We start from the raw sequence: 22494 nt of genomic DNA on the forward strand, positions 1-22494 counted from the left end.
TTATCACCTTAAATCGGCCATTGCTGGAGAGGTTGTGACTGAACCTCATTGACAGATAGAATTCCACATTGCCGAATTTCTACAAGTGTGGTGTAGTTCACATAAAAATGTATCACTTTAAATAGGCCATTGATGGGGTGCTGCAACTGAACCACATAAAGAATACCATAATTCGTTGTTATGCACAAGCCAATAACGTTTTTAAAACCTCGTCTATAGACATACATGTTGTAGCTGTCGATATATATATATATATCTTTTAATGAACTAGGGATAAATAAATTACTAATATATTTTAACACATATTCATAACGTTTTAGGTTAGCGATAAGCCACATAATTGTATTGAATCTGCGAAGAACTCATAGAAGTTATGATCTCATATACGTCAAGTGTTACCTGAGACCACTACCCTCTAGAGGCCAGGACCTTTTAGAATCTGTGAGCTTCTGTAGCTTAAAGAGCACAGGGTTGTGATCTTCCAGAGGCTAGAAGCTCCAATAGACCAACTCCTGCCAGAATCCGTGAACCAACCAGGAACGCACAGAGTTGTGATCTTTCAGAGGCTTGAAGCTTCTAGAAGCCGTGTCCAGCCAGAATCCGTGACCTTGTACAACCAAGAGAGCATAGAGTTGTGATCTTTCAGAGGCTGAAAGGTCCTAGAGACCGGGTCCTGCCATAATCCGTGAACTTCAACCAAGAGAGCATAGAGTTGTAATCTTTCAGAGGCTGAAAGGTCCTAGAGACCGGGTCCTGCCAGAATCCGTGACCTTGTACAACTAAGAGAGCATAGACTTGTGATCATTCAGAGGCTGGAAGATCCTAGAGACCGGGATCTGCCAGAATCCGTGAACTTCAACCAAGATAGCATAGAGTTGTAATCTTTCAGAGGCTGACAGGTCCTAGAGACCGGGTCCTGCCAGAATCCGTGACCTTGTACAACTAAGAGAGCATAGAGTTGTGATCATTCAGAGGCTGGAAGATCCTAGAGACCGGGACCTGCCAGAATCCGTGAACTTCAACCAAGAGAGATAAGAGTTGTGATCTTACAGAGGCTACAAGCTTCCCCAGATGTCGGAGGTTGCTACTTGATAACGTATATAGAGTTATGGATCTGCCTCGAAAAATAATTATTAAAGGAGAAAACATACAAGAAAGATTGCTTAAATATGCACTTGCATATACTTCAACCTGAAATGTTTGTCACGCGTATCTTAAAACTTCTGCCTAGCTAGTGTTTCAGGTTGACATCTAGAAGGTCTTGAGCTAACTTACATCAATCCAACAGTCTCCAAAACATAAAATATTAGCCAAAACTGTAAATTTATTAAAAAAAACGTAGATAGTATCAACACGTAATACCAGATATAGGTATTAGTTTATTGTACAAGTAATATACCTAATTTAAACTATTCCATACTAAAAAGATTTAATCATGCTATGAACTGCAATTACACTGTATTGTTAGTTCCGTAATTGGTCTATTGCAAACATCATAACTAGGTTACACCGGTTTAAAACAATGCGAACAATGGGCGCAATACCTTCGAGTATGTTGTTATACTTGTAGTCTATTCCCTAACAGGCCACTTCAAATTGTATATGAAGTATTATTAGTTTCAAATACTGTAATATGTCGACTAGTGTAATATGTCATTAAAAGTATTCTGAACTATAACAAGTTTATAGTAATTTGCTTTGTAACCTGAGCAAATAAAAATAAAAATACTGTTACTTTAGAAAAAAATGTTATCACACAATGCTTCTAAGCAACTGTTTTTATGTTAGCGATATGCCACATAATTTGTATAGAGTCTCAAGCGCCAAGATCAGTCGCTATAAATATATACTCGCACTTGTCTGGAGCCTAGGTTGAGACATTTGAATGGTAATGTATTCACTTATTCAAATACTTTGTATAAGAAGTATACTATGATACAAACACATAAGAAGTAATTCCAATATTTCAGTCAATAGCTACAATTACACTTTTATATTAGCTTATATCGAACAGTGGTACGGGAATGGTGATGTAGGATAGTTGGAAATATTTTATATAAAGAATTTTAATTCATACTAAATATCATATGACCGTCACTCTTTGCATTTTTAAACAATTTGAATTTTTTCTAACTAAATAAAAATATTATTTTCTGTTAGTTAATTTTTTATAATAAACTTTATTAACTAATATTTTTCCGTTCTTTTATTACGAGAATAATTCATATTGAGAAATAATTGGATTAACCACAATATATAATTACTTAATATATTATATTAATTCTATTATTGCAATATTGGGAATATGAGTTATTTACACAATATTTAGTTTTAGTGTCGGGTTTTAATTATTTATAAATGAAGTAATTAGTTTTAAAAGACTAATAGAACATATTTTCTCTTGCTTAGTAATTGGAAAATAAATTCATAATGTAACATATTTTAATCTGGATTTCGTTCCATAAAATGGACATAAATAATTCATTCTTTTTTACTAGTTACTTGCAGTGTCTAGAAAATAATTCAAATTGAATATGTAGCCGAATTAATCACATGATTGCAGGTCTTTTTGGTCAGTCACTGTTAGTTAGAACAGATCGATTTATTTTTTAAACTTTACACTTATGTCTATAGAATAATGTTAATGTACATATTAGTGTAAGATATAGTATTAAGTATTATTGTTAAATACAATTGATATATTTCCATCATACCAGACGCAAATGTACACTACAAAATATAAAATCTATAATTTACGTTTTTTTTACAATTCATTACAACTTTTTATCGAAGATTCACAGAATTCCTCTGATTTGGCAAAGACACTGTTTCAATATTTGGAAAGCATTACTACCAACCAATTGCACTTTCAGTTTCATGTAAGCATTTACATTTCAATATATATTACAATAAGCTCTAGACAACAGAATTGAGGACTTCTTAGACCCAAAATTTTACGATATCGATATAAAGCAAAATATTTGGAATATAAGATAAGCTATCCAGTAACAGTGAAAAAAATTTTAATAAAAAAAACTGTAAATAAAATATTTTTTTAGAAACGTAATTGCTCAACTTGAGCTCAAAACTTTTTAAAACTGTTTCCTAAGGACATAAAACAATCTAGCGCAGTTTTCATTGAATTAAGTAAATAAACAGTGTGTAAAAAAAATTTTCGTTTGGTTTGAATACGAAACTTTTTTTAACTACACTCGTATTTTTCGATAGATATTTTAAGTTATCTTTAAATGGTAAAGTAGGTTTTTCATGAAGTAAAATGGGTTCAAGGAGTAGGGAATTAATACCAACTTTAAAAGTTTATTTGGGAAATACTAATGGTAACAGTCATGTTTTAGCAAATTCAGAGAGTTAATGTGATTACTAACACAACATGCTGGTAAGTTCTACCTTACATATTTTATTCGCTGCAATTACATTTTCCTTTGTCACATTGGCCACGTGACCAGCCATTGATATTACACAACTCTCTGCAGAACCTCTCATGCAAGCTGTTCTGCCTGCTGCAGACAGAAGGCTGATTATCCCCTGCAACATTCCAGTCATCATATTATATAGTTTCCTACTTATTAACGCTTAAAAATTGACTTAAAATGCACTAGTAATTTTACTTGTAGTGCTACCATAAATCACAAGCGTTACAATTACATTTTCGTTGTTCTTTTATCAAAATCATTGTCACCTCTCTTGTCAAGGTTACTGTATATGCAACGAGCTATCCGTCAGATCTTGAATTTTCAAAATTCCAATACAATTTCCATTGTGTTGTGAAATTGTAAAAGACTTTAGTAAAAATTGCATTTTGGAATACCCATTGTATTTATTACCTGTTATAGACATTGGTAGAAAGTAACAGGAGGAGAATATAAAAAAGAGAACACTGTAACACTTTATATTTTGTACATTCTGTAGGCAACAGTTCGCACAATTCTCGAAATGTGTAATGTAATTGGAATGTATTGGACTTGAATCATGTTGTTGTTCTCTTACATTTAAAGTCATAGTTGATTGTGGTCTGAATTTATATTACAAAATCAAAACAAAGAAGTGTTTTATTTCAGAATATGTAACAATAATAATAACGATTTTGAAACATAGTTCTAATTTAACTTCATCTATGAATCGCAAAGATAACAAAACTAAATAAAAGCAAAGAGAATTGGATTAGTTGGTGGTTCCTAAAGAAATATTTAAATAGGATTGTATTATTTCTATCTAGGTACCATAATAAGTAACAGTATACCAGATCACGTGTTATATACACTTTGATGAAGTTTGGCATCTTAATCAACACATTTCAATTTTTGTGGTCATGCATTGTCCTCAGAAAGCCCAGTGAACATGTAGAATGTTATAACCGATAAATATACCTAACGGTCTATTCTTAATACTAATAAGAAAATCCAATTAATTATTACATCGAGTAAAATTTATTCAAATACATGATTTAATAAATAAATTACAACAGGGAAGCACGTACCTGTATAGCTTTGAGCTGCTACGTTGAGAGCAGCAGAAACAAGCAACACCAAACAGAAAGTCACGTGGACAGCAGTCATCTTCTCCGCACAGCGATATCGTCAGCAGTAACAGCGATATCGTCAGCAGTAACAGCGATATTGTCAGCAGTAACAGCGATATTGTCAGCAGTAACGGCTTCACACTTGTCGCGGTCTTATATCTTCAACAATCGCGACTAATCTGGCTCGAATTGCGATCTTTTGTACTATAATTCATGTTTAGCTGTAGTACCTACAAACAATAGGCTTTCCTCATGTTTTAGTATTGTGATAACAAAGATATTTGAATATTTATAAGGTTTGTTATGATAAACTGAATTATTTTATTTAAGGTGACCTTATCTACAGAGCATGTGTAATGTGGTAGAAACACGAGCAAGTCATGTATAACATACAGCATAATGTATTATAGTAGGAGTCAAACATAAGAACAAAAAATAAAATCTCAGCACATTTCACTATTGTGAAATTTGTATGTGTGTTTAGAACTCGAATCATGACTTCAATAAACATTGGGAATCGAAAGAACGGAATCAATACGTTTTAAGACCACTACGTACTGGTATGACCTGATCCGCAATTAGTAAACAAGTATCACCATAAAAAGATCTTTCTGCAATATATTAAATACCCTGTGATTGTTCTTTATAATATTTGGTTACTTTACATTTAGGAAACAATACTCTACAGTTTGACTAATACTCTATATAACATGTGAATATAACTAAAACTTGGTCAATGGCTTAACGGCGGCTCTCATCATTCACAATTCCTCCTGCACACAGTATAAACCTAACTACCATGTCTTAATGTTGTTCTGGTCGTCTTGATGCTTGATGTGATCAATATTGGGTTTTGTCATGTCATCGAATCACTAAACAGAAGTTCTCCGACGCAGAGCAATTGACTAGAAAGTGACTACTCCAATTGACCAGGCACTAGCTACATTACTTTACTTTGCACTAGCTGCACCAATGGACCTGGCACTAGCTACGCCAATTGATTAGGCTCTTAAAATATCTATTAATCTGACTATGGCTATAATAAAAGACGAAGCACTAGCTACACTAATTGACCAGGACTAGCTACGGCAATTTACCAGACACTAGCTACACCAATTAACTAGGCTTTAGCTGCAAGAAAAACTAGTACACCAGCTTCCAAAAGTAGTGTAAGGATGGTAAGAACCCAGGAAGAACTAAAACATCCTGGGTAATCAAATTGATTGTCTCCATCATTAAAACTAAGGATAAGTGGTAACTGAAATTTGTAACAAGAGCCTGATCATTTGGTGTAGCCGGTGCCGGGTCAATCTAATTTTATTGTTGAAGCTAGTGCAATGGTCAATAGGTGTATGGTCAATTAGTATAACTAATTTCCAATCAGATTTTCTAGGCACTGGAAACACAAATTGACTAGCCATTGGCGTCACCAATAGTACCAGGCACTACCTATTTCTGTTAATCAGGCTTTACCTTCAGCAATTGATCAGACTCTAGTTACACCAACTTACCAGGCACCGACTATACCTATTTACCCGGCTCTAGCTACAAAAAATGACCTGGCACTAGCTACACAAATCTATCAGGCTCTGAGTACCTATATCAATTGATTAGGTTCTGGCTACACCAATTCACTAGGTACTAGGTACACCAATATTCAGTAGACACTAGCTCCACTGATTAATTAGGATATAGCTACACCAATTTACCATACACTAGCTAAACTAATTCACGAGGCTGTAGTTATACAAATTTACTAGACATTGGCTACACCAATTGTCAATATTTCATTAATTGAGATTACCAGGCACTAGAAACACCAATTGACTAGTCAATGCCTACACCAATTGACAAGGCTTTACCAATTGACTAAGCACTGACTTCACCCACTGACCAGGCACTAGCTACACCAATTACCTATTGTATATTTTAGCAATTGACCGGGCTCTAGCTTCACCAATTGACCAGGTAAGAGGTTCACCAGTTGATGAGGCACTGTCTTCACCAATTAACTAAGCACTGGCTATACAAATTGACAAGGCACTAGCTGTACCAATTTAAGTCTCCACTTTTCTTTAGTTGTTATATAGAAGGAAAATCAATTTGAAAATAAATCGATTCAGATTTGCGTGGAATTTCTAAGACTTTATCCAGGATATTCCAGTTCTTCATGGGTCCTTAAACCGTCCTTAGAACCGTTAATTCCTTACATTGCTTTTCGAGTTTTGCATTAAGTAATTCTTAAGTTATATAGTGCAATAGTTAGCATGTAAAATGCAGCGTATAAAAACAGCAGGTACATTTTCGGGTTGGACACAGTTTCTAACTAACCTAAGCACAAACAGTTGAAGGGTGCTTGATAAATTTATAAAATATCAGCAATCTCTGGCACCAATTTGTCAATTTTTTTCCAAATTATTTAAAAATAACCTCGATTTATGGGTTTAAACTATATCTAGCATTTGATCTACTATCGGGTAAAGATAACAATGTTACAATTTTTAATTTTTTATATTCTTGTGTTATCATGAAAAAATATCCGTTCAAATGATCCGATGATCAAATGATCAAATATCCGTTCAGTCCAGCTCAGTCAGCCGAGCAGATAAGAGCTCTCCGCTAGTGCTCTACTAGAGCAAAGGTCACTGTCCTGCACGTGCAGTGTTTCAGGCGTTGTGCGTGTTTCGGATTGTCTAAAAGTGATTTTTTTTTAGTTTTTCTTAAAATGGTGCTCTGTGGCGTCTGTGAAAAGGAGTGTAATGATGGCAGTATAAAGTGCACGGGAGGATGTGAAAGGAGTTTTCACCTTAACTGCGTAAGTAATGACTCTGATGGAAAAATTAAACGGTCGACGAAAGACTGGAAATGTTCAGGGTGTAGGAACAATTTTTCTTCGCAGGGGAATGTGAAATCTACCACTTCATCATCGGACGTTCTTACAAAAGACTTTCTCGTCAAGGTTTTGGTAGAGTTTAAGAAGGACGTTTTTTCCGAAATGACTTCGTTTAAGAGCGAAATGAATGAGATCTCGACGTCGGTGCAGTATGTGTCTGATCAACTTGATGCTTCGACTTTATTGATGGAAGAGATAAGAAGCAAGTTTGCCGAGTTCCAGAAAGAAAATATTTTGCTTAAAGCTAAGAATGAAACGCTGAGTAAGGAAGTAATTGACTTACAAGAAAGAATGAGAAATTTGGAACAATACTCGCGTGTGAAAAACATTGAGATTAGTGGTCTACCGGTAACCAAGAATGAAAATGTGAGCGAGTTGGTGGCAGACTTGGGAGCAGCTCTGGGAGTGGAGATGAAGGAGACGGACGTCGGCGCAGCACACCGGATACCCTCCTTCAGGACTGACCGGGAGCCGGTACTCATCGTCCAGTTCTTAACCAAGGGGATGAAGGAGCAGTGGATCACCAAGGCCCGCCAGAAGAAGAGTCTCACGGCCCGAGATGTCAACCAGCACTTCCCCATCCAGCGAGTCTACATCAACGACCACCTCTCGCCAGAGAATAAGCAATTCCTAGCGAAGCTCAAGCAGAAGGGACGTGATATCGGCTACAAGTTTGTCTGGTCTCGAGATGGCAAGTTTTTCGCGAGGAAAGCTGAAGGCGACCCTGTCAAGAAGATAGTTACGTATGAAGACTTGGACAAACTTAAATAAATTAAGTAAGTTCTTTTTTATCAGTAAGTTTTAGTTGTGCAATGATTGAGTACATATACTTTTTTCATGAATCATTAAATTAATCAATTCAGTTAAAATAATTTTATTCTAAATGCAACAACAAAATTCTTTTAATAATTTTTTAAACAATTTTAATAAAAATAGTTTCAGTCAAAATTTAATTTATGCAAATATAAGAAGTATTAGGCAAAATTTCAATAATTTTTTATTGGTTTTCAGCCAAATTAAAAATAAAATTAATTTTATTGTTCTGAGTGAAATTTGGATTGGCAGTGATGAGGTTGGTTTGTATAATATTCCTGGATATAATACTTTCCATTGTTGTAATAATAATTTTAGGTCCAGAGGTGTAATTTGCTATGTGTCCAATGATATTTGTGTGGTAAATTTAAATTTTAATCTAACGACTGCTGATGCTTTACTTTTAAAAATAAAATTTGATAATTTATTTTTTAACCTCTTATGTATATATAGACTACACAACTTTTTCTAAGAATGATTTTATTGAAGAATTTACAAACAAACTAACATTAATTTCTAACAGTACCGTTTTAATTGGGGATATTAATTTAAATACATTAGAAAATACACAAAGTGTTCAAAGTTATTTAAGTATGTTAAGTAGTAACGGCTTTGCACAGCTTATTGATGGTCCTACTAGAATCACTGCTAATTCACAAACGTGTATAGACCATATTTTTGTCAGACACCGTGATTTAACAATTTTTTAAAAGTGCCATTTTTATGTTAATCTCACTGACCATTGTATGTTAGGTTTAGCAATTACAGTTCCTAGTAATCAACACGTAAATAGCATAGTGGTTAGTCATGATTTTAGTATTATTGATTATGATGAAGTTGTATTAAAACTGAGTGATATAAGCTGGGATAGTTGTTTTATAACTGAAAATGTTAATGTATGTTTTCATGATTTTTTAAATATTTTATGCGATACTATTAATAGTTGTAAAAAAAGTAGGGGTACAAAAAGTAAATTTGAGAAAGCAAAGAAAATTAGCCCCTGGATTAACACAAAATTACTAAATAAGTTAAATAGGAAAACAAAGTTATATAGAATTTATAAAACCAGGCCATATGATACGAATTGTTGTTCTTTCTATAAAAATATTTTTTTTAATCTACAAAATGAAATTAGCACAACAAAAAATAGTTATTATCGTAAAAAAATTAATGAAGCTAATGGAGATACATCACTTCAATGGAAAATTGTAAATAGTTTAAGTGGAAACTACCTCTAGAGGATCAGTTGAAAAAGTAGAACTGGATAGCGGGGAAATTTTATCAGATCCACAAGTTGTAGCGGACATAGTAAATCAATACTTCACTGAAGTTCAGTCTAATCAATCCGTTAATATAGATAACGTTAGGTTAGGTTAATTAATTATTTAAATAATATAGGTTATTTTAGTATTAGTCAATTTGGTTTTCGTAAAGGTAAATCTACTGAAGATGCTCTTGTAAACTTTACAACTATGATTTATTCTAGCTTAAATCAAGGGAAAAAAATCAACGGGTCTGTTTATTGATTTTAAAAAGGCGTTTGACTTAGTTGACCATGAGATTTTGCTGTTGAAATTGGAGGCGGCGCGGCGGGAGTACGGGGCGTAGCCTTGAGTTGGTTCCGTGGTTTCATCACGGGCAGGGAGCAGCGGGTACGTGTTTGTCAGTCCGTCAGTGCACCACTTCCGGTTTCATCTGGGGTACCGCAGGGAAGTGTAATCTCATCTACACTTTTCCTTATTTTTATAAATGATTTGTTAGAAATAAATTTTAATGGGAAGGTTAGTGCGTTTGCTGACGATATTGCTTTGTTCTATTCAAATAAAAATGTGCAAGTGCTGAAAAATCAAATTTTAGAAGATTTATTATTATTAAAAAATTGGTGTACATTAAATAAAATGCAGCTAAATGATGAAAAAACACAGTATGTAAATTTTAACTTTAATGATTTTATTTTTGACCAAGACCTTAAGTATCATGCTTTAAATTGTGGAGAAATTGACTGTAATTGTAAGATAATTAAAAAAGAAGACCATTTTAAATACTTAGGAGTAATTTTTGACAAGAAATTAACATGGGAAAATCACATTGCAACTTTAAAAACCAAACTTAATTCAACAATCAGAAAGTTTTATTTTTTTTTTATTTTTGCGATCAAGATTTGTTAAGAACTTTATATTTCGCTCTGGTTAATTCAAGAATAGAATACGGTATTATTTGCTGGGGGGTGGAACATCTAAGTACTTAATAGAGAAATTAAGAGTAGTTCAGAACCATTTTAATGAGAATTATTTTGTACAAACAGAGGAGAGATAGTTCTTTTCCACTTTTTTGTCGACTTAAAATATTGCCTTTGCAGAATTTATTTATCTTTAAGGTATTAAGGGCTTTTTATCTCAGAAGTGGCAATTTGGGAACTACTGATGTAACATATGAGACCAGAAGTATAGAAAATCGAATTTTCCGAGTTCCTAAAGTAAACAAGTCTGCATTTAAACATTCTTTTTCCTATGTTGGTCCCAAGTTTTTTAATAGATTGCCATACGAAATAAAGTTAGCAAACGATATAAATTCTTTCAGTTTTAAGCTAAAGACATTTTTACTATCTTTTGAAGAGTGTAATTGGTTTTATGATTAACTTCAAATTCAAAATTAGCACTAATTTACAGTAACTTTCATTTAAATAAAATAAGATGAGTATGTTTATGTTCTTAATAAAAATGATTTTCAATCAGTGTACTGTATATTTGCCGGGTTTTTATTTTTATTTTTACGTGTTACTGTGGAAGCATAATTTTCTTTGTTTTGTATTGTAAGCCATTTGTTATCTAGTGAGTAAGGTATAGAAGTGTATTGATAAGCCAAATGCTAGTGTTAAAACACAGATGCCATAGAGAGCGACTCGGCTGTTGAAAGCACATTAAGAAACTGGACTCTGACACAAACAGTGTATTTTATTTTGTTATGTTTATACTGGCCACAATACTTGTAAAAGTGGCCAGTTAATTCCAAGATGTTCATTTTTTCAATATTAATTTTGTTGTTTGTGGAAGGAATAAAATCATTTATTCATTTATTAAAATTTTGCCGCTCAAATACATAAAGATAAAAATATTAAAATAAAGTCTGAAGCAATTTTAATTCTCTAAAGTAATACCAGCTTCTATTTCAACCCATTGCATAATTATTGCTATCTTCACCCAACAATGGAAATACAAGGCATTACCATAAAATACTCGTAAATTTAAATATAAGAAAATAATAATGGCAAAAGAATCGTCGAATTTTTGCGCCAGATTCTGCTACTTGAAAATTCAAATAATTTCATCGGAGATGCAAGGCACTACTATAAAGTAAATCTCGAAACGATGAACGAAACTAAATACATGAATGCAAGATTAAAAAACTAGTTATCTTTATTTTATGACACGGCATATTTCACTAACTGGAGCTAAAAATGGACAGACGGAATTTATAACGGCACAAAGAGTTCTCCAAGATTACATAAGCAAGAGAAAGAATCAGTATGGAGGGTTTTTTGTTTTAATCATGGACAGTGGTCTCAGCTGCCATGACGAGAATTACAAAATCGATAGAATAAAAATGTATAAACTAGTAATAATTTATAAGGTTGTGAAAATATACAACTGATAGACTACTAATGCGGATGCAATAGCTCACTAACCGAAAGTGAAATCACATAACAACGCATTAGCTGTACAAATAAAAGTAATAATGAATAGTAATTACGAATTAATGTCAAAAAACCCAGCGTTATTAAGTAGACTTCTAAATCTACCTATTGCAACGTGTAATATGCAAACTAATGATATGTCTATGTATGATTACGATAAGAGCCGCAATTTTTAGGCATCTTCACGAAACTTGGTAAGGCGTTCTACAAGTTAATGCCAAGGTCTACTTCATCAGACAAGCAAGCAATTTCTCTATAAATATTATATACAATTTGTGCTTGGATGAGCTTGTATCAAAAATAACATACTCATTCTTATAGATACATTTTTGACGAGGATGGAATTTTCGGTTTTGAAACAAGGAGGTAGAGGCCTAAAGTGACAACTATTGTCTTTAACAATTACTCTATACTCCTTGTATTTTTATATATTTTAACCTAAATTGCAAAGGATGTTTTATGTGATTCATTTCAAACAAGGGTGGTTTTCAGCACCATTTGAGACATGAGGGGAGGAAGTGTCGGATCAAAATGAGTCTATGATAAATTAATATGAACTTGTAAAGGGATAGCCATTACCTAATATTTGTATTAGTGTTCATTCCTTGCTACAAATATTTCGAAATATGATGATTTGCCATCGGAGTTTTAGTCAATAGACTGGTAGTTGGCACTGACCACGGCCGCGACCTTCCGATGACCGACATATTTCAAAGGTCAAAATCTGCTAGAAACCGCAGCTCACAAGCTCCTCTGGCTGTCAATAACCAAGTAATTCTTAATGCCGGGAGCTGGCAGTTGCTGCTAAAAACCGAGACCTCGGAAGGCGGTACCAAAAAACTTTACTTGCCAAACGCCGAAGGTTTCCAGAAGACAAGTGCTCTTTGCGGTTGAGACTCCTATATCCCAAGTGCAGCCAGAGTCCACAAGCTTTTAGAGACCGGGATTTTCAAGAGATCGAAAACTGCCAGAATCTGTGTGCTTCTAGAACTAGCAGATCGCAGGTTTGTGATCAAACAGAGGCTAGAAGCTCCCGCAGATGTCAGAGGTTACCAGTTTATAGCGTATGTAAAGTTATAGAGCTGCCTCAAAAAACAGACAATAAAGAAGGAAACATTCAAGGCGGTGGGATCGCAGCGTAGAATTTTTAAGTGTAGTCAATCGACTCCGGAATCTAAAATGCAAGAAAACAGAGCAATGATTAAGCGTAATCTGTGTAGTCAAACTCGATAGAGCAGGCCAACCTTTTGGGCTAGATATTTAGTAATACGCCAAGCATTCCACTAAGGCGTACTGGATTTTAGAGACAGTATTCTATAATTAATTAGAGCGGAGTCTTCAACATTTCAAGCCTTCTACAAAGCTTTGTGTAATATACTGTTAGCCAGATTCATAGTATTTTTTTGTTTTTAGATTTGTGTGGTTACAATATATATTATTAGTATTATTTTTATAGTAAAGGGTATTGTAATGACTGATGTTAGACCACTCCATATAGAAGGTAACAATGCCTCACATAAAATTTGAAGTGGCTTGTTAGGAAATAGAGTAGAAGTACAATCACGTATGCCTAGGTATTGCGCTCATTGTTCCTATTGTTTTAAACCGGTGTAAGCTAGTAATGATGTTTGCTATAAACCAATTACGGCACTAACAATACGCTGTTAAGTTTCTTTCACCGTTCATACCGTAATTAAAGTTTTATAGAATGTGACAATTTAAATTAAAAGTATTGCATTTACATATTTCATTGACATTATAAACTTTTAAGAAGTAGTGAAGTTGCAGTTATTCCTAATAATCGCCTTTTTATAGAGGCTGTTGGATTGCTTCATGTAAGTTAGCTCAAGAGCTTACCTTTTAAATTCAAGTATTATCTGTGCAGAAGTCTGTGCACGAAAAAACATTATCTAGCTACTCACCAATTCGCACGTAATTTCATGTTGAAAAACAGGAACATCATGAGCATATACTTTTTAAATGTCATTCCAAAAAAACCTGAGATAACTGATAGTCGTAGAAAGATACTCCAATCTCATGATCCATTTTAGATTTAAGTTATAATGTATGGAGTGAAACTGTGAATAAAATTATAAGTACCCCTGAAATTTCACTGTCTAATGATTCAAGATATAGTATCTAATGGCTCCAACACCTTCAAGAACAACTGAACTACTATTTTTAGGCCAGTGTGGAGAAATCTAAATCCAAGTCCAAGAGAGGCTAAAGCCAAAGTCTATCTTTTCATCTACACATTTGCGATATAAAGATGCAATTTCACCTGAGTCCATTAACGTTCCAATAAAAGTAAACCTAAACAAAGATAAGTCTGTACGCTACATGACATATGTACATTTTAACTGACCTTGACAGACCATTAGCAACACATTTATATTTTTAAATGTGTACATATTATTGTACTTATATTTCTTGAACTTTACCGATGAAAAAAATGTACTATCTGATAATTAACCACTTACCATAAGAATGTCCGGTACAATCGGTCCAGCAGTTTTACGTCACTGAGTAAAACACACACAACACTCAGGAAAACACCTACAAATACCGTTACACTTTTACATGACAGTATAAATGTTGGTGTTTCTAATGCTGGTGGTGCTAATTTACCCGTAAGAAGTCATTTTAACATAAATTTGAATGGTCAGTGATTGAACTAGCCCTGTTCTAACAGAGATAATGTTTCACAACTGTATTTACCAATATTTAGTCAATGATTATCTGTACTTCACGCGAGGACTGCTGGTACTATGATTTTTAACCGCAGATATGTTGTTACTCTAGCTGCTCAGGAGGGATAGTCCTCAAGGAGTACTAAGGTATCAAACGAAATGCTTGTTGTAAACATTTATTGAAATAAACCAGTGCTTATATTCAAATTTGAAAAAATAAATGTCGAACTGGTAGGCAATAATAATACAATAAGTACAACAAGGAATCGCAATGGATGAGATGTAAGCTATAGTTTTTGTTCGCTGCAAGTACATTTTCTGTTCACACATTTGCCGTGTTTCCAGCCATCAGAAGAACACATTTTGCGGCATAATGCGTCATGCTTGTTATTTGTCCGTCCGCAAACAATAGGTTGATTCTCTCCTGTAACATGAGAGTAATAAATTAATAACATGTATAGTTATTTTTGCTTTCAAATGTATGTATACATGAAATTCTTTTATTAGTTTGGGTTGTCAATTTTATTTCCTAAATAATCGTCATTCCTATCAAAACCATTTATTTGGTAAACACTTTAAAAAACTATTTGAGCTGAAACGCTTTAGCTTCCTCAACGAATTTCTAGAAAGTTGTTCATGTGTTTTTATAGTTGAGAAGTGTAATACAAATTCATGCATGGCATAAAATTTACTGATATAAAATATGATTAATTAACCATACAATACAGAATTGTACGTGTCCATACATATATTGTGTAGTGTCTTGGATTACAACTGCTTTGAAAAGCAGTAGAGCTGAAAACTATACAAATGACTTTACTGTATTAAGAGATTAACCTGCGTATATTTACTTAAGGTTTCTTCAATTTCTAAATAGTAATATGGTCAGTAAATTTAAGTAATATCTCCAAGATTCAAAAACAGCAATATGGCTTTAAAGAAACCATCGAACGCCTTTATCTTTAGATTTTTGGAAATTTTGCATGTTTGACATTTTCCCCGTAGTGTTTATTTTGCAGCTCTTACTACAGAATATACTATTTCTATTCGTATTCTTGAATAAATTCATTTAAAAAATTTTGAATAAAGTACAAGAATTGTTTATGCATGAATACGAATCGTTTAAAATCTATTTTATCAAACTTTAAACATACAATTTTTAATAAAACTGCTTCGAAATAGTAGAGCCATACAAATTGAAGACTGCTGTAAAAATTATCTTATATAAATTGTAATTATTATGAATATGTATTCCGAATTACCATTTTGTGAAAATTGTTTACGTGAAAGAACATCTAGTTTTGATACTAGCTTGGTTTCATTAAAACCACTTATTTTTATTTTTGTTATTTTTAAACTTCGGGATTTCGATATAAGACTCAAAACTTACAGTCCATTCATAGTTCTAACAATTTATACAAGATTTTTTCGAACTTTCAAACATTTTAAAAGAAAACTAAACAGGTATGACCCACTTCTCAAAAATGTTAAATCGATTATAATGTATAGGGTACTAAAAATTCTTATACAAAATTTTTTTTATATTTATTTTAGATCTGTGGTGTGTAGATATACTTATACATAGATACATTCACACTGAGGAAAATATAAAAAAGTACTCCAAAAATGTCCTATAAAGACAATGTAATACGCAGTTTGGAAGTTATGAAATAAAAATGTTTATTTCTTCACATAATTATTGCACTTTTAATTTGTAATTTCACGTACTTTTGTCGGTAATTTTATTATCGCTATTAAATTAAATTTTTCTTAATTAAAGCATTACATAAAATATTTACTCTAAAATGGCATTTGTTGAACGCATTCGTTCCAATGACAGGTAATCAAATTTAATTTAATGGCGATCTGTATGTCTTTGTATTAAGTAACCTTCGCTCTCTTCCCTCCAACTCTAAATAGGAATACAAATTATTAAGTTAAACAATTTCAATTCCAACCTAATAAAGTAAAAGAAATAGTAAAAGTAATAAACTAATAAAGTATGACTGTGTTGTTGAACTTCTTCATAATTCGTATATAACGCTTCATATTCACTTTTCACAAGTATTGACAATATTATGATTTATCATCCATATAAAAGGGAATTGATTTGAATATTTAAAAATAAATAAATAAAACAAAATAACCTGTACTTGTAGCGGTAGTCGTAGGTGCAGAACTGGTAGTCGTAGGTGCGAAAGTGGTAGTCGTAGATGCAGAACTGATAGTCGTAGCTACAGAAGTAGTAGTCATAGGTACAGAAGTGGGAGTTGTAGATGCAGAACTGGTAGTCGTAAGTTCAGTAGCAGAGGCAGTAGTAGATGTAGTGTCGTTGGTTTGTGCTGCTACGTGAAGAGCGGCAGATATGAGTACAAGAGACACCAGACAGAGAGTCACGTGGGCAGCAGTCATCTCGTCGGTACAGCAATTTCGTCAGGAGAGACGCCGTGCACACTCCTCACAGTTTTATAGTTGTAGCTTACTTCGTGACTAACCTGTAACGAATTATAACTTGCATACTGTAATGTGTTTTTAATTAATTAACCAACAAACAATAGGCTTCTTTGTTTGAAGTTTGTTTTAGACAGTGGAAGGATTGTGAAGGAAGCAGAATTTTCTGGACTTTTTTGCCATCGTTCAGTGATACATACAATCAGTAACACTATCTTTATACAGTAATCTAGTGTTACTGACTGTATTGTATCACTGATGGCAAACAATAGGCTTTCGTCATATTTTTTATTCTGCCTCCTTAAAGAAACTCGTACTATATGGCTGTATGTTATGGCATTTGTCTATGAAGATTATTTATCAAGGTTCTGTACTATATACGTTTTGTTTAATTTAAGACTAAACTTTATCTAAATAGAATAAACTACTTAGGATAAATAAGATATTATCTGTACTGACATATAAACATGAACTTTAAGGCTGTTTTGAATAAGATAATTTGACATTGTCTGGTTAAATCTATAAGAAAACAAAATAGTCATAGTTCCGTTTGTTATTTCCCAAAAATATATTTGGTTTTGTTCACAAAAATTGAAATTCATAATAATTTCGACAAAACGCTAGAAATACTCTTGTTACGCTGTCAAAAACAGTTGCAGCATCTAAATATTTCGCGTGAAGCGGACGCAATTTCCACAGCGTTTCTGATAAAACAGCTCAGCTGTCGTAAAAACTATATCATGGTTTAAATTTATTTCCCAAAGGCAGAGAGCTATAAATTACTACCCCACCACTGAGAGCTTTACTTTTCGAATTTGTTTATAACAAAACTAGGCACATTACGAACTTATATGGAAAGGTTATATTCAAAGTGACTTTTGAGTTTGGTTCCATTTTACATTCCGCTTAGTGCAGCGTCTGAAATCTAACATTGTCACAGACCTGATTCCTGGAATGCAGAGTCCACGTCCGTCTGAAGAGATCAAATAACAGTCGGCGGCGAAGGCTTTCAGGACGAAATCTTTGCTTCGTTCAATATCAAAGGCTCCTAGAGAACGATAATGACTGAAACGCGGGCTCGAACCGGCCGGTGGGCAGCGCAGACACTGAGGGCTGAAGGTTATGTCTGTTTTTCATCTTCTCATATTTTCTGGTTCGATCTTATCTACTCACCCCTCCTCTACTCATTCTTAATCTGCACCTTCACCCTGATAATGGATAAAGCCGGAACCACCTCCACGACCCTTATCGTGACCTCGTTACGACAACATAATCACAATGATGACGTCACAATGAGTCACGTCACAACTCTGGATCACGAAGTAGAAAATTACTGACATTTGCAATCTGGGCAGGCACTTGTCCGCAAGTATATCGTTCCTTTTCTCGTGGATATTTACATTTGTAAATAGTTTATTCGAAAATAGTCGTTCCTCGACTTATGATTTAAAGGGTAGCAGGGCTGACTCATGTGTTGTGAAACTCCATAAGCATATCTTGAAGAATTATAACAGGTCACTTAACCTTTTGCTCAAATGGTGTTCTAGCTCAGTATGGACAAATGTAGGAGAGGATTGTTGAACCAAGAAACATTTCCTCTCATCCTGCTCAGGACAGGACACTGCGGTAACAAAATGGTGGAGGTTTTACAAGAATTATCACCACAAGCTTACCACCAATAGACACATCTTTACACAATCGCAGACATTGCTATACCAGAGCACACACATAGGGCTCAATATGAGGTCTTAACTTGTGAGCAATGCTCGGCCCGTCCCTGCCCGAGTCCAGTATTCTGTGTTACCAAAGTATCAACTGCTTTGTAAACCAAAATAAGAATACTCACTTTGGCTCTAAAATATGCAAGGTTGTAAGACATTTCTCGTAGTATTGTCTCCATTTTTTGTTTGCCAAATGTTGAATTAAGTTAAATTCATAGCTCTGTAAGATGTAGCTCACAGGAAAAATATAAAACTTTTGATCATTTCATTACAGGCATTTAAATACTAAATCAGGTCCAAATAAAAACACTTCAAGATAAATAAAAATGTGAATATTTGAGAGCATGTTCAATGAGTTTCAAGGAGAGACAAATATTTTATTTACAAAAGAAATAACTTTGGTTGGAAAAAATGTGTAAGAACATGACATTTTCTTAATTATATCCCATTTAAAAACATCATTTCTGTACATCCTCCATGTATAAGAAAACATTTCACTTCTCGTATCTGTATGCCATGTACACACTGTAAGAATTTCAGATTTTTATCTTCGGCCATATTTATTTGGCCTGATTATAATTAAACTGCCTGCTTTAAATGGCTGGAATTTAACGTGGAGTATTTAAAAACATTAAACATTTTTATTTATTGAGGTGTGTGTTATCTTAAAGAGCTATAAATGTGACATAATAATTAATTTTTAAACCCCGATTAGTTCACCTTAATTTAATGTTAGAGAATTTATCCTCAATTAAAGTTAAAGAGTTATAAATGAAAATATCATCTTGAATATATAAATAACTTTATTTTATTTCGTTAATTCATTAATTTATAAAACTATCAATTTAAAATCCAAAAATTTACTTTTTTTGTTTAATTGGGCTCCGTTCAACCACCTAGGTCAATACAAGATGCAAAATCCATAATATTCTTCTCAAACTGAGGGCCTCACTAGGCAATAGCCACAATACACAATAGAGAAAATATTGTGAGTGACTGGGAAATATTTCAACACAGATACGAGTGAAATGTGTTATAAGGAAAAATTTGGGTTTGATTCGATTATATTTTAGTTTGTGGCAGCCTTGATAGTTTAAAACAAAGTTGTTTTTACTGAAGATAAAATTAAAATAAATAGCCAGAAATGTTCCCATTGTACCGAGACGAACACGTGTAACAGCTTTTAACTCCGTTATGGATACACGTTACACACGTCCTCTCTTGTAAATATATGCTATCTCGTAAATTGTTAGAATACAGCGCACAATAAGTGTGAATCTTGTTTGTTGATGACCCGTCATAGTAATAATTCATTAGCTTACTAACTGTGCAGAGCAAATTCCTGTCTATGTCTATGTGGATATCAGATATACTTTAAAAACATAAATAGACATTTAACAGTTTTTAAGTAAAAAGTTTTCATATAAAGTTATTAAATTATATTTTTCTACAATAGAGCTGAGAAAATGTAATTTTGTACTAAGAAGTTGTACGTTTTTAAACGTAATTAAGTAGTTAAGACAATAATTACTCAATTTAAATTTGTAAAAATCAGTATACCTGTAATATCAATATTTTAATTACAAAAAATCTTTATAAGTAAAGAACATTTTTCTTACTAAAGAAGAAAAAAGGAAATAACCACTAATCAACACGTCGAACAAATTTGTCAGTCTAGTTATAGTAGTATACTTTTACTTTTCTTTTCCGAAGCAATTTACAGACAGTGATTGATAGAAAGGGTTCTCCAGCGCTTTAACTAGTTTTTAATGCGTATTAAGATTGAAATAGCATGACCACTATAACATTAATTGTTGGTTAAAGTGGTTCTACAGTGATATTTATTTATTACACACAGCAATAATACACGAATTAATTACATATGATGGCAGTGTTTGTACGTGGGTTATTCAGAAAGTAAGGAACGTTTTCCACCTGACGCCGCCAGACGCGCGCCAATCGCGTATGTATAGATATGCTCGTGCTCGACATCTCAGTCAGAGTGCAGCAATGACAACGGGAACACCCTTGGCTGACCGTTTTTGTTATATTCACATATGTGTGAGAATTCAGCCAATTTTTAAGTGCGGTCTGTGATTTGTTTTTGTTGGCAAATAACTTAAAAGTAATAGGAATCCATCGGGAACCGTGTGAAGTGTAAGTGAACAACGTTATGACTGAAATATATGTAAGGAAGTGGTGCATCCAGTTTAAAAATGGCGGGAAAAACATTCATGATTGAGAGAATTGTGGACGTCAGAGCATTGTGACTGACGATCTGGTCGCCAAAGTTGACGAAAAGGTTCATGAAAACCACCGTTTCACAATAACTGGGCATTTTCTTTGTTTGCCATAAGTTTCACTGACTTTACTGTTTGAAATTGTTTTACAGAAGCTAGGCTACCTCAAATGTTCTACAAGATTGGTGCCAAAATGCTTAAAGAACAACAAATGATGGCAGCTTTGACGTTTTTAGAAGTTACTAGAGTCATGGTGATGCACTACTGGATCGAATCGTCACAGGAGACGAAACCTGGGTGAATCATGTCAATTGTGAGATAACATTATAGTACATGGATATGCGGCACAAAAGTACCCTCATCCTCCCTACATTCCTGAACTTGCTACGAGTGATTTGCACAAAAATGAAGACCTGGCTAGCAACAAAGCGTTTAGACAACGATGAAGAGCTCTAGGTACGCTCACTGAGTGGTCCAGATCAAAGGCGTCAGAATACTATGACAACAATTTCAAACCTTGTCCACCACTATGATAAGTGCCTGAATTTGTAGATTTATTATGTGGGAAAGTAGTATTTTAGTCCCTCTTTCACACACAACACACACATATATGTATATAATATATATATATATATATATATATATATATATATATATAAATATATAATACAATATTTTTAATGTACTTGGTTCTTTTAAATTCATAAACGTTCCTTACTTTCTGAAATGCCCTCGTAGATAAGCTTTGATATTATATGCTAACAATAATAATAAATAATATAATAACAATTAATAAGATATACTTAACAATAACACTGACTTTGCTTACAATATTCTTTTGGTGGATATTATCCATTTCATAAAAACATGAAGTATAAAAAAAACACACACACACACAGACACTCAAGACAACAACAATATTGTTGTATGTTTCACATTATCTACACTCTTACATTTGTAGATACAGTAATTACCAGTAATACAGTAATTGAAGAACTCGAGAAGATAATTTGTTCTAAGGGATAAGAGGATTGTGCAAGGATATTTCTCTCAGTAACGATTACTGACTATATAGGCTATGAGTTACCATGATGTCCAGATTTATCAGCATCACTATTGTGGAGTTTAAACACCTGAGAGCCCAATACGTATGAGCCTTTTTACTATGACTTGCACTGATTATTGTAGTTAAACTACTTAATTATGCTAATGTCGTTTATACATATTTATTGAATTTTTAAATGTTATTTGGTCTTCCAATCATATGCTAGTTCAGTTATTTAAACACATATGTGACCAAAACGGCCAAAAACAACATAATTGAACTGTAGGCCTATAAAATAACGGTTCTGTATAGTAGGTGGCATGTTTGCCAGGCAAGAGAGAGACCCTAGTTCAAGTAGGGCAAGATGTTTTTATTCATTCTTTGTCCACATTTTACATAAATGTATA

General features: G+C 33.4%; 2 protein-coding genes across 3 annotated transcripts; one reads left to right on the forward strand and one right to left on the reverse strand.

Moving 5' to 3' along the window:
• The first annotated feature begins 7556 nt into the window (after positions 1-7556).
• LOC124365475 lies at positions 7557-8204 on the forward strand. The gene has a single exon (XM_046821458.1). The coding sequence runs from the start codon at positions 7557-7559 to the stop codon at positions 8202-8204; it is 648 nt and encodes a 215-aa protein (XP_046677414.1).
• Positions 8205-14790: 6586 nt separating this feature from the next.
• LOC124365236 (integumentary mucin C.1-like) lies at positions 14791-17080 on the reverse strand. Of its 2 annotated transcripts, none has more exons than XM_046821199.1 (2): positions 16784-17080; positions 14791-15054 (listed from the first exon to the last, which is right to left on the reverse strand). In XM_046821199.1, exons 1-2 carry the CDS (start codon positions 17040-17042, stop codon positions 14918-14920), a joined length of 396 nt encoding a protein of 131 aa, XP_046677155.1. In that variant the 5' UTR covers positions 17043-17080; the 3' UTR covers positions 14791-14917. The 2 variants fall into 2 exon arrangements, with proteins under 2 accessions (XP_046677155.1, XP_046677154.1); XM_046821198.1 differs by having other exon boundaries at positions 16778-17080.
• Between the last annotated feature and the right edge of the window lie 5414 nt (positions 17081-22494).

Source organism: Homalodisca vitripennis, chromosome 6, assembly GCF_021130785.1.
Source record: "Homalodisca vitripennis isolate AUS2020 chromosome 6, UT_GWSS_2.1, whole genome shotgun sequence".
Lineage (NCBI taxonomy): Eukaryota > Metazoa > Arthropoda > Insecta > Hemiptera > Cicadellidae > Homalodisca > Homalodisca vitripennis.

Coding starts and splice junctions, on each gene's coding strand:
- LOC124365236 (XM_046821198.1), bottom strand. CDS start 17,042: ATGACTGCTGCCCACGTGACTCTCTGTCTGGTGTCTCTTGTACTCATA. Junction 15,055..16,777: donor GACTACCGCTACAAGTACAG/GTTATTTTGTTT, acceptor CTCATGTTACAG/GAGAGAATCAACCTATTGTT.
- LOC124365475 (XM_046821458.1), top strand. CDS start 7,557: ATGAATGAGATCTCGACGTCGGTGCAGTATGTGTCTGATCAACTTGAT.